Here is a 14469-nt window from a genome sequence, read left to right as displayed (position 1 = left end):
TGCCGCCCCTCGTGTGAAGCTGAAGCGAAGGGGCGCGGCTGGGCGGCCACGCACAAGCGGGCCGGCTGCCACCCCCGGCTTCGCTGTAAAGCGCCGCCGCCGGGGCCGCCCCCCTCAGCTGCAGCTGCCGGCGCCTCAGCCGCCGCCGCGCGCCGCTTCCCGCCCCGCCCCGCCCCGCCCTCAGCGGCTGCGCGCCCCTGGCGCCGCCCCCCGCCGCAGCGGCATGGCGGGCTCCGCGCCGGGGCCGCCGGTGAAGGTGCTGGCGGCCCAGCTGCGGGAGGCGGTGCGGGGCGCCGGCGGGACGTGGCAGTTGGGCCGGGCGCCGGCGGGCCGGGCGCCGCTGCACCTGCGGGCCGTGTGGATGCAGGGCACCGTGCTGGAGGTGAAGCGCGGCGGCGGGCGCGGCGGCTCGGCCCGGCTGCAGGACGGCAGCGGGCCCTTCACCGTGCTGGGGGTGGAGGAGGTGCCCAAAGGGCGGCCCTGCCTCAGCGCAGGTAGGGGCCGGCGGCGGGGCGGGCGCTGCGCGGTTGGGGGCGGCCCGGGGCGCGTTCCCTCCCCTCCCCGCGCCCATTTTGAGGTAGTTGGGCTCGGTCCCGCCGGCTGCCTCGGGCCGCCCGGGCGGGCGGGGTGGGGGCACGGCCTTGCGGCGGCGCCCACCCGCGGGGGCCGTCAGGTGGGGCCGCCGCGTGGGTCTGGGGGGGCGTGGGGCCCTGCGCTGCCCTGTCCCGCCAGCGCCGTGCGGACAGAGCCCGCTCCCGCTGCTCCAGCTGCGGGAAGCGTTCGGCCAGACAGGGGCGGTGCAGAGAGCTGTGAGCCTAGGCACAAGGGTAGGGAATTTCCCCCCCCTTTTTTTTTCTCCTCCTTTTTGCTTCCCTTCACCAGTAGGGTGAACTGGAACCGGAGAAGTGCTGGACTACAGCGTTGCGGGAACTGTGGAACAAAATAGTCACGTTCCTTAATTTTCAGACTTCTGAGTTGTCCTCTGACCTCTTGCATGGCAGAACAAGGAATTGAGTGCTGGTTATGACTCTTACTGTATGTGAAAATCTAGTGAAATCTACTGCAAAAAATGGCTGTGTGGATAATGAAACCTTTTTCGGAAATTTAGTTCTAAGCTATCGTAGTTCGAGTTTTCTTGCACATACTGGCAGCTTTAATTCAAACAGGAGGACTTGGTTTTCAATATTTTGCTTTCTGAATTAAAGTGAAAAGGCAAAGCTTAATTCAATTTCACACTTGTTCTTCTGTTTTTTAGGGAAATACGTAATGGTGATGGGTGTGGTGCAGTCCTGCAGTCCTGAGCCTATTCTTCGAGCAATAAAGATGACAGATCTTTCTGAAAACCCTGTGCATAAGAATATGTGGAACTTTGAAGTGGAGGATTTGCACAGAGTCATCCCCTAGATCGTTTTTCTTCTGTCTAAAGTAACTGGAAATGTACTTTCTTCTTTTTTCTTTTTTTTTTCTTTTTTTTTTTCTTTTTTGTGCAGGACATTGGGCTATTCTGTGTATTTGTGGTTTCAAACAAGCACCAGTTACTGTTGGAGTAAACTAAAGTAAATTGAGAAGTTGGGCTTGGAGTTAAGTGGAGGGATCAGTACATATCTGATGATAATAACAATGTTCAACTCTGACAGCCTCTTTTTATACTAAAATATCTGAGAAACACTTACTTTGATGCTTTCTGAGTAACTATGCTGTTAAGAATCTACGTGTTTCAACATATGTTAGTTGCTGTTTCTAGGAATAGGTGTTTAGATAGTCATTCCTATAGCACTGTATTGGCAGCAAGGGCTGCGCAGAACTCCTGTTACCAGGGTGAACTCGGTATGTGGAATGAAGGCAGAATGTGTTTTGGTCCATTTAGACTGGCTGGAAATGACATCTTTGCCTGTGTTTTTTCTTTCAGTAATAACCATATAAGTAAACTCTACTTGTAAGACAGATGTCTCTTTCTAACCATAAGCGGAGTCTCATACTTAAATACCTCTCTGGTTTCTGTGTTTCTGAAATACTGAAAGTGATACAATAAATAGCCCCTGTGTTCCAGAGAAGTGAAATTAACTGAAAAGATGCTATGCAGGATTCCTTGGAATAGGTTCTCCAGGTTCAAGATGCAAATACTTTTGCCGCCTCGTGAAACAGTCTTGCTGTGCCTGAGTGCATTTTTCTCTTTGAAGGTTTCCTTTCTTGTTCCAGCGTATACTGGTTTTAGTTGTTTAAATAATTCTTAAATATATTTTATTTTTATCTTTCTTTTGTACTCTTGTGGAAGAAAAACCCAATGAAATGAAATCAAAAAGCCTTCAAAAAGCAGAACTGTTACTATTCTTTATTTCCCCACTTGTCTAAAAAGAATCTGAGTCCTAAAGGAAGCATTGTATTGTCTGTGTGGTATGGCTTTATAGTTCAGGACTATATTGTCCAGCAATAGAGTTATATTAATTAGGAATGCATATAGGAAGGGAAGATGCTCTTTGATTGTACAACTTCAGACACGAATCAAGTGGTAACTAAATTTTAAAATTGTGGGATTCTGTTTTCAAAGCATATGGAAATTAAATGCTGTCTTTTAAGTAGATCCTTAAGCGAGACCTTTACAAATTAAGGAGTGGATTTCAGGGTGCATTCCGGTCTTGTTTAATGTTCCAGACCAGACCACATCAGAGGCAGTTGTATAATGGAAGTCTTGTGCTCTGAGACCCTGCTGATGAAATGCCAGAACACACGTATGTACAGAATCTTGGCAGTCTGGGTTTATTTATTGTTATTAGTGCTGGGGGGAAAAATCCACTTGTGCAATGTTGTAGCCTTTCAGAAATGATCCATGTGGTCAGCACATTGGCTGGCAACTTTTTATCCATTGATAGCTACTTTTCCATCTGAATGCTTCTTGCACTAGGAACCTGAAGCTCATTTGTAACTCAACTTACAAATGTTAACTCACCTTGCCATGCTTTTTGACTGGGCAGTAAAACCCTGCTGGATCCTTGCTAGTGTCGGTAAATCCACAGCAAAGTTAAATACGGCTTGTAGCACCTGCCGTACGTAGTGTGTGCACCATGTAGTGGCTGTCAGGAGTGAACCTACTGTCAATCCATCTGGTAGTCAGGCATATTTGCTGAATGCATCTGAAAAGTTGAATCTATATGGGATTGGATTGTATTTACGTAGGGATTGACTGGATTTGTAGAGCACTTCCTTCTTTGCATCTTTTTCCACCCTCTCCTATCCAGAGGCTTATGAGTGAAAGCATGGGGTTTCTTTGCTCCCTTGCTAACAGTCAGTTCTAAGCATAATGAGATCTGGATCTCTTCATTGCTTGATTTAGTGTGTTTCAGTATCTGTCTGGCTCTGTACTGTGCATTTGAGCTCACTGAAAGCCCTAAACTCTGGTTCCATCCCCTCAGCAAGTGTCACATATTTGATCAGTACAAAGCTATAAATGTTGCTTGGCGGTTGACTGGAAGGTGTGCTGCCGAAGTAATGCATCAGAAAGGCCTGCAATGACATTAGTAAAACAGTAAACCCAGTAACTTTTAAGGGCTTTAAAGCCAAGACTGGATGCTTTTATGACAGTTCACATTGAGAAGTGTTTTCCTAGGAATTCCAAGCAAAAGATGCCCGTAGCAAAGCTGAACGTCAAGCTCCTAAACAAAAGACTTGTAGTGACTTGGAGTTTAGCTGTGCTTTGCCTCCTGAGTGGCTGATGCAGCTTGTGGCTGTTGGTGGCTTCTGTACCACCTAGGTTTAAGTGGTACCCCAAGGCTGCAGTGCCTTGTCTCTGGGTTCTCAACAGTTTGGCACTGTAGGGCTCTACTGGGTAGCAGGAGCTCTCCCTTTGCCACGTCTTAACTCATTTCAGGTTCTACAGAAGAGTGTGGGCTGGTCTGTGATTTTTGTTGCTGTTGATAGCAGAGGACGTAGCTGAGATGTTAGAGGGTGAGGGGCTTCTCTAGTGCTGTCTTGCGGAGGGAGAGGTCAAAGCTGGGATCTTGTTCTAAGAGTGCTTGGTACTGGGACCTTGGAGAGGGCAGGGGAATGGCTGTAGATTGCAGGAAGGCTTCTGTGTGCTCAGCAGTAGCTGTGTCGTAACTGGAACGTAGTTACACTTGTCCTGGCGCAAATACCAGTATCTGGGGAACACAGCTGGCAGGAATGTGAAGTTCTGTGTATTTCAAACTTCCTTGGCCTGTGTTAGATCCTCAAAACCACAACTTTGCTACCGAGTTTTAGGGCGTAAGAGTTTGCGTGATGTGCATAAATGTCTGTGAAGTTTGTAGCTCTGGAGTTTCTGCGTGTCACCTATATAAAGGCCATGTTGAAGGTGAGCTGTAGGCACTAAAAATATTCACACTTGGAAGAATGACTGACTTAACCACACTATGGTCCTTCAAGGTCAGCTGGGTGTGGGTGGGTGATCAGAATGAGCAGTTCCCACTCTCCAGCAAGCCGTGAGGCAAGATCAGAGCCATTTTACACATTAAAAAGGGAAAAATCAACCAGCACAAAAATGATTAAATGCTTTCAATTATTTAAACACATTATTTCTATCTTAGCCCTCTTGCGTGCTGGGGTACTTCCCTGGAAAAAGGTCACTTTCTCCAGAATTTACTGAACGGCTGAGTGTCAGTTCTGGAGAAAAAAGGAGTCAGCATCTATGCACAGGCTCAAAGCTGATATGCTGCTTTCACAGTGCAGCACACTTGTTCTAATCTGAGCTGGAAAAGACCTTTTGTCATCTTTTAAATGTATCCATGCTGTGGTTCGTGGCTTATGAAGGGGCCATTTTGCCACTGAATGGGGGAACTTTCTTGAAGTAACTGATTATGTCCAGTTTCTTCCAGTTGATTATAGTTTCTTGTCACTGCAGTGAAATCATTCCTCTTACCCTCAGGTGTTTCTGGGTGAAAAGGTTTCCTTTTATACTGTATATGCGCCAATATAACGATAGTCCTAACACTAATTCATTCACACTTCTACTGTTCTACCTACTGTTGCTTCTAGCTTGTCTACCTAAACCAGCTGTTTTACTTTGGGTGCTGAAAGGGTTCTTCCATCTTCAGGGCTGGTGTCTGCCATTCAGAACTGGCTCAAGCTGAAATGAAGAAGAGATGAAATCCAGTCAAGGGGCTGGTAAGTATTTAAAGGCTAGAAAGTAACAAGTGACATGTATGACAAGCTGCTATTATTCTGAATTACAAGAAATCTATGAAGGGAAAAATAGCATCAGATATGTTTATGACATTGTCAAAAAGCTGTGGGAAAAAGTACTCTAGCATTTTAGATAGAGTTTTATCTTGGATATGCTATATTGAAATACAGAGGTAAGGGTCTTTCTTCAGGTTTGATGATAAAATCACGTGTAGGAGGGAAAGAGTAGCATTATTACTAAAGTTTATAGGCTCTGGCTAGTTCAGCTATCCAATGGAAGATCCTGGACAAGAACGAATTTCTAGAAAGTAGTGCAGAGGTAGCTGTTACGGCTGAAGCGTTCTCTTTGTTTCTCATGACCATAGATGACTGTTGGTTATGCGTGACTAGCCTGGCTGTTGCAAACTCTTTCACAATATCAAACCAAATTCTCTTAGTGCAGTTTGGTCTGTTATACTTCCCTCTTTAGTGTGTTTACATATTTAAAGACTTACTCAGCCCTTCAGTTATTCCCCACAGAGACACCTCAGGACTTCCTCAGCTGGTTCACAACTTAATTAAAACATGATGTCCAAACTTGGGATGCGTAAAGTAAGCTGACTAGGGAAGAAGTCTTTCTTGTCTTAAATGTGTTTAGTCACGTGTACATCCCCGGTATGCTGTGCTTGTTCATAGCATGTTCCTGCTGTGAACTGAGCTTGTGAGCCACTGGAACGCCAATCCCTTTCCCCAGAAATGAGATAACGTAAACTAGCAGCACTCACTGACTTCAGTCTTTTGGCTACCAAGCCATTCTAAAACTGTTTTCAGCTGAATATTCAGGCTCAGATGTAACAAAATTTGTCTCTGTATTTCATACATGTATGTTGAAGAGTTCTACTGGAGCTAAAACAGTGTACTGCATACAAGATACTCCCCAGAAATTTCATGGCCACCTACTGCTTACGCTCTGGGTGATTTTATGGCTAATACAGTCATCTACAGATACTTGATAGTTATTCCCTTCCATAATGGGTGAGAAGTGAATGAGTAAGGCAGATAATGACATGTGCCAATATTGCTGCATGTGGGAGTGTATGCATGTGGTGCACTTAGAAACTGAGCATTCTTTTTCTAGGATTTTATTTTATGGCTAATACAGTCATCTACAGATACTTGATAGTTATTCCCTTCCATAATGGGTGAGAATTCAGCAAATACTTGCAAATATTTTTTTAAGCCTACCACAAATATATTTGTAGTCACCAAATGATTCCCTTGAGTGAGTTTACAAATGTAAATGAATATATGCAATAGTCATCACATATATTACAAAACCCACCCTGTTTTCTAATTACGCTTAGCAAAGCATGGTGCGTAAAGTTAGGAATGTAAACCCAAGGGCTTCATTTCAAGTAAAAGCATAACTGGCTCATTTGCATGAATCTGTCATTTACTTAGAGTAAATGTTTCCATTGCAGTCTTGTAAAGGTGTAATTACATCTTTAGTTATCACTTGATCAAGTGTATCAGTCATTGGTATGACTGATAGTTTGTATGTGTGTTTCCTTTAATGTTCTCATTCAATAAAAAGTTATAAGCATATAGCAAATGTCAGAGAAGGCTTTCTGCTTTTTTTTGTCTAAGCTAGTAGTAACAGAATGCAGATGAATAAAGTGTTTTGGAGATACTCTTGGTCACCTCTGTTAAGACAGCAGTGTGTGAGTCGTCAGTATTACTCAAGTGGTACAAATTAGCATTGTTTGTGTGTCGTTATTTAGCAATCTGTAGTTCAACAAAGGTACTGTACTGTACGCAGCGTATCCAATGGAGGCAGAGTTTAACAAAAAACCTGCAGACGAGCTGTATAGTGCAAATCAGTGAATATACTAATACAGAAAATGCTGAAATATATAGATGCTACCGTCCTTAAAGGGTAAGTTGTTTCATATCACTGCTGTTCTCCGGCGTGGATGGCCATTTGTTCCTTAGGTACTTGGACTAATATAGCCAAGTTTGACTGGAGTAAGGTAACGCATACTGGAAATGGCAGCTGTGCAGCTGAACTGTGCAGTAACTCTCAAGAAAAGAAATAAGGGGACTAAATTTTATTACTAGCAAGTATTTTGGGGTTGTGAACTTCCATGTGTTTTTTCCTTTACACAAGAACAATTATTTCCCCAAATTCTGCACTTGCCACACAGCAGAACAAGTGACTCCGGTCTCTCTTTAGAGCAGTAAGTGTCCTACTCTAGTCTTTGCAGCAATGTGCAATGCACTGTGCGCACCTTCACTGAAAATGTGAGGATCCAGAACTAATTCACACAGTAACAACAGAAATGGGCAAGGATTGCAATTCAAAAATTCCAAGCCAGCACTACTGCTCTTTTCAGGCTTTTCAGCTTTCTTTGCATTTTTAAACAGATTCCCAGAAGTCAGCCATCCAGATGACAGCTGCGTTAAAATACAAGTATTGATAATCTTGAAATTCTAGGTTAAGTTTAAAGATAAATAAATTTCATTAGAAGAGACAAAAATAGGTCACTGTACTATGTATTACTGTTAACATGAACCAAACACATTATTCAGAGAAAAAATAAAGCAACAAAAATAGTATCTGAGAAGTGGAACTCCTAGGAGTAATCACACCATATTCTGCAAGTATCCTTCTGCCGCCTCTTACACAGCAAAGGAGGAGGAAATAAGGAGGCCGGGGGTAAGTATGAATTAGATGGGTTACGGTGTGCTACTGCAGGTGTTCCTTCTGCAGGAAGGGTGAGATGGAGAAGGAGCAAGAAGAGTAATTCCAGGAATAGGACCTTTTTTGCTCATGCCCATGGTCAGATTCATTAGTTTTATTTCCTCATGTGCTCTTGAGTAGCAGACATGTAAGTACTGGAGCAATACAGTCAGAATATTGAGGATGAAAAGACATGAGACTTACCACTGAGGAGGCATTTCCACAGGGACAAAGTTTCGGTTGCACAAATGAACAAAAGCTGCTGCTAAACTGCAGGCAGCCTTCAGCTCGTGTGAGTCACAGGTGTCGCGTGTACACATGCTGTAGAATGGTTCAGGGTCCACCTGTAACACAGAAAGGACTTTTTAGAGGGGTGCGCAGGGCGCAGGCGTACACCTCCTCTGCGACAGCCACCTGGCAGCACACCTGCGGGCAACCTGAGAAGGAAGTTCCATTTGTGTCTCCCCCCACTGCCTTTTTTATTCTTTTCCTAAGGCTGAGGGGTTTCTTTTTCCAAATTCTAGACTGGTATGCTGAGGAGTCATGGCACTATTTTGTGGATGTCAAGGACCTTAATTCATATTTATGGAAATACAACACCTTTTTTTCTGTCTGGATTGTTGTTCAGATTACTTCTGAAGTTATCCACAACTGAAGTTCTATAGCCTTGCAAGAATTATATTTAGTTCTTTGAAGTGTGACATTTGGGTATGTGGATATTCCTTTGGTGGCTGAAGTTATACTTACAACTTTGAAGCAGTTCCTGAGAAGTGAACGTGACTCTTCAAAAAACACTTTACAGACTTTTTGCTTAGCTGTCATTGGACACTGCTTCACTTTCTTCTGCACCAGTCTGCACTTGTTCACCTGGGAAAACACAATCACGCAAGTTTTTCATTTGTGTTTTTAGACATTAGTGTAGCATGAATTCTTCAGGTTTCCAAGAGTGAGATGGTTTGAAGGAAGACGCAGGCAGCTCAGTACACTGCTCTGATTAACATTTATTGTTCATTAATGTTGAGAAGTACCTTGCACTGTTCCTCAACAAAAACGTGTATCTCATACATATTACGAAGTATGCACGTTGTTTCCTTTTTCTATTGATTTTGTTATTCACTGAAGGATTTTAGCGTGTGGCTGCTGACAGTACATTGTTGGCTAGTTGTCTTTATGTATGACGGATCAGAGCTGTGCTTTTACTAGATGTTTTTGCTGGGAGAAAAACATCTTCATATCCTTGCTGGGTTATTCATAGGTAACAAACAACAAGAAGGCTTTAAAAAAACCCAAAAAATCCAAACCGGAGGTGCCTACAATTACAAGGCTTTGGACGATAAAATAGGAATGGATTTTTGCTGTACGTGGTTCAGGTAAGGTTCCTTAGTGCACCACTTGAAAGCCGAACTAGCGAAGAGCAGCATCAGCTAAAGTGTCTTGGGATTTGTTTTGACTGAACACTGGTTTTAGTACTCTGTATTGGATCAGCAACTTAGTGGGGTTTTAATCAGTAATTTCCTGGCAAATCTTTGAATTTAGAAGTTCTTTAAGCAAGTATAAGCTCAAGTTATTTTAATTACTAAGAAAAATTAACTACCTGTTTAATCTCTCAGGTGATGCTCATCCTGCAGGAAGCAGACATTTGCAGTGTCCTCACTAACTTCCATGTTTCGTACAGCAGCCTCTCGTTAGCCCTAGAACCCCACCGGCGGCATTTGTGAGGTCAGTGTATGACAAGGGCTTGTAACAGAGCCCTTGGTAGCGAGCTGCCAGTCCCCAGTTAGTGCAGTGTGAGGGGACCCCAGCAATGCAGGGTGACTCACTCCTTTTATTTCAGGCTTTGATACCTGGCCAGATTTAAACCGTGTTTTCTATTTTCTGTATCTCATATAGTTGTGCTAAAACTTCTGGCCAGGAAGGATTTTTGCAAGCTCTGTTTTATCTGCACAGCCAAATATACTGCCTAAACCAGCTCCTGCCACTGGATCATCTCCTACTGCTTTAGAAAGGTTCCTAAGACTTTAGAGTGAGCTCCTGACTTGGCACATCTGTATTTCTGGCCACCGCTTTAATGATGTATGACAGCAGTACATTATTGGCAAGTCGGTCTTTTTGCTACTATTTTTCGAAGGGGATATGACTGCAAAGAGCACAGAGTTCAGCTAGTCTCATCTATAAATTTTTCTTGGCAGTATACAGCTCTGCAAAGATGCCATGGCCTACAAATAAGGTGTACCAATCAACAGTGTAAGCACAGCCATTATGCCACTTGAAGAAGGACATACGTGGCTTCCCAGCTCGTTTATGACAGTAAGTTTGTTATGTATGGCTTTTCATTATTATTTTTAGGTCAGTGTCTCTGGGTAGTTTTGTATTAAATGGTTGTATTTTTATGGATATATTATAGAAGTTAATATTTGTAGCAATTAAGAAAACTATACCTAGTCAGTCATGTCATGATCCCACCCTATTATTAACATAAACAGAGGCTGCAAACTCTTAAATTAGATACATCTTCCCAGCAAGGAAAAGTACAAGATACTTGAAGCAATCCTTTTTTAAAGTACTGACATAAAGCTGAAAATAGCGGAATTTCTGTGCCCAGAACTCTGATATCTTCTGGTGAGAGAAGATAAAGGGAAGACTCAAAGTCTTAGTAGTAGTAAGATGCTGGTTTTCTTTTTTTTGGTAATGGCTTCTAACAATTGGGCATGAAGGGATTTAGAGTGTTCTGTCAAGATGGCTGGAGAGCACATTAAGGCTGGGGGTTTTGGTCAGTTGCATTCACAAATGGCTATGTACACCTGCATGTTTCATATTTAGATTATTTTCAGCTGATGATAAATTACATGCATTAAGATTAAGTCTTTGAAGCAAAGAGGTATAATATTACTGGTGTAAAAGAGTCACAACATTTATTTACGATAGTTATAGGGAGTCATTTCATGCAAGTTAATAACTTATAACTTGGTGAGATGAAAAGCAGGAAGAACAAAACTGAAGAGGCTCAGCATACCCAGCCCTAAAGAAAACCTAGAGGGAAAACCTCCTGGTACAAACTGTGGCCTGACTGATGATCATGTGGATTTGTCACAGACCAAGTACCATGTGGCTCTGCGTTGCAGAAAGAGGTGTTCTAAGCAGGAAAACATCAAAGATACTTAGTTCCAACATCAGTTTCTTCTAATAGAAGCAGCCTCTGTATTTTATCTTACCACTTAGGCCAAAAACACACAGCACCTCTCTGCAGGGAACTCCTGCATGGTTTTTAGCAAATATGTGCAATTTTTTCCCTGGTTAAAGACGGGAAAATGAATTACACAGAGTATGCTGCTGTTCTCAGTATCTAGCTTTAGTTCATCTGAGCCCAAACAGTACGTTAGAAGTTGTGCTTTGGCTGCAGCACCTGGTGATCTGTAGGGAAAAGCCCTTCAGCTTGTTACCTGCCAGCTCTGTGAGAACTCGTGCACGCTGCCAGCAAAGGAGCGGTTAGGAAGTGTCCATTCATTTCCAGCTTCATTATCATTGGTACCAAAAAGCCCAGCTGAAATACCTGGAATGAAATCAAAATGCGGGTTGTGGTTTAACCCCAGCCAGCAGCTAAGTACCATGCAGCCACTCACTCACTCACCCCCCACCCCACCCCACCCCCCGTGGGATGCAGAGGAGAACTGGAAAAAGGTAAAACCCACAGGTTGAGATTATAATAATAACTACAACTGTAATGAAAAGGAGAAAGAAATGATGCACAATGCAAGCCGACTGACTGATGCCCAGCCGGTCTCTGAGCAGTGATCAACGCCTCCCAGCCAACTGCCCTCAGTTTATATACTGAGCATGACGTTCTATGGGATGGAATAGCCCTTTGGCTAGTTTGAGTGGGCTGTCCTGGCCCTGCTCCATCCCAACACCTGCTCACTGGCAGAGCATGGGAAACTTGAAAAATCTTTAACTTGGAGTAAGCACTGAGCAACAACTAAAACATCAGGTGTTACCAACATCATTCTCATACTAAATCCAACACACTGCACAATATCAGCTGCTAAGAAGAATATTAACTCTATCCCAGCCAAAACCAGGACGCTGGAGTAGAACGGTTGTCACGAGTAGACACGGGGGAGTTCTAGAAGCTGTCTCTGGGCTCTGGTTCTTCTATACAGCGGCGCGCGGCTGTCTTGTGGAAGAGGGAAAGTATGCCCAGGTGCCCATTATGGATTTTTTTCAGACTGCACTGCCATCTTGTTTGCTTGCAGTTTTTGCTTCTGACCTGAGACCTGCTAGTCTCAGGAGTCTGAGCTTTAGAATAGCGTGGGGCCATATGGACAGGAGTGTATTCCAAGTATATACCAAAAAAAACTGGAAGCTTTTAGGCCTCCCTCTTGTGCTCCTGCAGGTATGACAAAAAAAACCTGCTACAGAGCAGTGCTCACACAGGGTTTGGGGTTGGGCTGCCTGCGTTACATCTACCCTCCATTTCCGTTTGCTTTACTGCACTGAAACAACAGTAACCTAGATAAGCACTTGCTCTTCTTCCTGGAGCAACACCTCCTGTGCTGTACTGGCAATAACTGGGAACGCCCGGGGCCATTTCCAGGGAGTGTATAAATGAAGAGGGGAAAAGCAAGTGAAAGACAGCCGGTGTGCTGGTACTACAGGTGATGATTATTCAGAGATAAAAATGCTAACAGCTGACAAAAGCTGTACAGCTGGTACTCACCATGGTGCCAGCCAGCCAGAGTGACAGTACAGAGGTCATACTGAAAGTCACAAGAGACGGAAACTCCTTTGTGATTAGACACTTCTATTATGTTGGTTTCTCTCATTGGATTAGTGGCATTCTTTTCAGGGGACTGATCCAGTACTTGGCAGTTTTCTTCCATAAAGGAGAAGTTATATATCTTGGATAGCTGTTTTAAAATGAAAATGAAATTTCAAATATGTCACAATGAAAGTTCAACGATGGGTGAGCTCAGCCTGGGTTTGCAGGTGGGATGGGGTCAACTTTGCTCAGAGTTAGGGAATAAGAATGGGGCTGAAAGAGCAGGAAAGCAAAAAGCCTCCCAGGTAGACTGAGGCTATGGGCCCTGTTTGTTTTCCAGACCTCTCACTGCCATTCTCTTACACCATGTAAGAGGAAAACTGAAAAGTTCATCAAGCCTCTCTTGTTTTAAGTACCCAGACAGCAAAGGGGCAGCCCTTGAGTTAAAACGGTTTGTTTGGGGGAGATATTTCCTGATTTAAAAAGTTTCTTTCTAGCACTTACACCTGAGTGCATTAATGTTTTTAAGACTTTGTTGTTGTTGGCAGCGGTGGTGGTGGTCATTGGTTGAATATAATTTCTGGTCTAGAAAGGGAGAATGTTTGACTTTTCCCTCCTACCTTCAGTCTTGGGTAGATACTGATCACAGTCTGGTTCATCTCCACATACAGTGATCTTGAGCTACTAGTTTCCTCGTTTAGTATTACAGTGAAAGTATTGTGAACAAAATCCTTGGCAAGAAGTACGCTGCACTTTGATGCCAAATCGTAAATTTTTCCATCAAAACTCATAAGATGCTTGGTTCCCATTAACATAGCATGATCTGGAGAACAGTATTTCAGATCAGTAAGTTTTCCACAGAGTAGCAAGTGCTGTGCTACTACTTGCATACTGCAACACAAACAGCTCCTGGCTGCATACTCTTAAAATAATTTCTCAAGCTGTTACTACATTTTAATTAATGTTGCTCTGCAACAAAAAGTTCCCCAGAAACAATCCAATAATCCATTTTTCATTATAGATCCACCTGAGTGTCCTAAAACTTAGAGAAACATGAATTAGGATTCAAAGCTCATCTTGATTTCTAGTCATCCTACTTGACAGTCATACCTGTAAGTTGCCCCCGGCCCCCACCCCCACCCCTCCACATTCCCATGCAGAGAACAGCACAAATATTAACTGGCTCAAAAAAACTACCCTGCCCAATCAGAGCATCAAAACAGAGTTGCAGTCCAGGAAACCCTGCCGATAGATCACTTACACTTTTTGGTCACTAGGATCTACTCTTGGTGTCTGCTTACTGGGAGGAAGCCATTAAAAATGGCTCTTTCTGGAAAAGCCATTATCTATAAGGGACAGCTGGGATGTAAATGCAGTCTTCTAGCATCTAGCCATGCTTTTTCAGGTAATACTGCCTTTGACGTTTTGGTAGGGCTGAGCTTTTTCTTCCTCGAGTCAACAGAAGCAACATCACCAGTTTCCATGTATGGACAAAGCCTCCAGGGCAAGACCCGGGGCCAACAGGTATGACTGGCACTGAACCGTAGTATCAATTCACAAGAGCATGCAGATAAGCACATAAATAGCACTTGCTGATGTTTAGTCTCAGAGCAGAAAGTGTAAAGATTTGCAAAATTTGCACGAACGTTAAAAAGAGTGTTTACTGCATTACAGCTTTACCCAAAGTGTAGATACTATACATACAATTACTGTTTTGCAAGACTATATATGAAGTTTATAGGACAATTATTAATTAGAACCATCTCTATGTAAACTACTGTCCCAAATACAATTTGTAAAATTTAGAACTAAGTGGAAATAGACCCAGTTACAAAATAAA

The 14469-nt window shown here is 43.4% G+C and overlaps 2 protein-coding genes and 1 long non-coding RNA gene across 6 annotated transcripts in view; 2 read left to right on the top strand and 1 right to left on the bottom strand.

Annotated features, from left to right (window-relative positions):
- The first annotated feature begins 175 nt into the window (after positions 1-175).
- Positions 176-6823, top strand: RMI2 (RecQ mediated genome instability 2). 3 transcript variants are annotated; one of them, XM_056338793.1, is made up of 3 exons: positions 176-494; positions 1256-1425; positions 5067-6823. In XM_056338793.1, exons 1-2 carry the CDS (start codon positions 224-226, stop codon positions 1402-1404), a joined length of 420 nt encoding a protein of 139 aa, XP_056194768.1. In that variant the 5' UTR covers positions 176-223; the 3' UTR covers positions 1405-1425; positions 5067-6823. The 3 variants fall into 3 exon arrangements, with proteins under 3 accessions (XP_056194768.1, XP_056194767.1, XP_056194766.1); XM_056338792.1 differs by having other exon boundaries at positions 5008-6823; XM_056338791.1 differs by lacking the exon at positions 5067-6823 and having other exon boundaries at positions 179-494; positions 1256-2255.
- The window catches only part of LOC130149301 (uncharacterized), a 106331-nt gene continuing 96762 nt past the window's right edge, over positions 4901-14469 (bottom strand). For both annotated transcript variants that reach the window (XM_056338788.1, XM_056338789.1), the window contains 6 exons: positions 13250-13452; positions 12588-12777; positions 11314-11423; positions 8621-8740; positions 8078-8217; positions 4901-5098 (listed from right to left, as the gene is read on the bottom strand). In XM_056338788.1, the coding sequence (XP_056194763.1) occupies positions 5083-5098; positions 8078-8217; positions 8621-8740; positions 11314-11423; positions 12588-12777; positions 13250-13452 (779 nt within the window). In that variant the 3' untranslated portion in view covers positions 4901-5082. The remainder of the gene's footprint in view (positions 5099-8077; positions 8218-8620; positions 8741-11313; positions 11424-12587; positions 12778-13249; positions 13453-14469) is intronic.
- Positions 9599-14436, top strand: LOC130149306 (uncharacterized). The gene is made up of 3 exons (XR_008821858.1): positions 9599-9946; positions 10063-10180; positions 14062-14436. It is a non-coding gene; the product is annotated as an uncharacterized LOC130149306 (long non-coding RNA).

Source organism: Falco biarmicus, chromosome 4 (genome assembly GCF_023638135.1).
Source record: "Falco biarmicus isolate bFalBia1 chromosome 4, bFalBia1.pri, whole genome shotgun sequence".
Lineage (NCBI taxonomy): Eukaryota > Metazoa > Chordata > Aves > Falconiformes > Falconidae > Falco > Falco biarmicus.
This window is presented reverse-complemented; position numbering and strand designations above follow the sequence as displayed.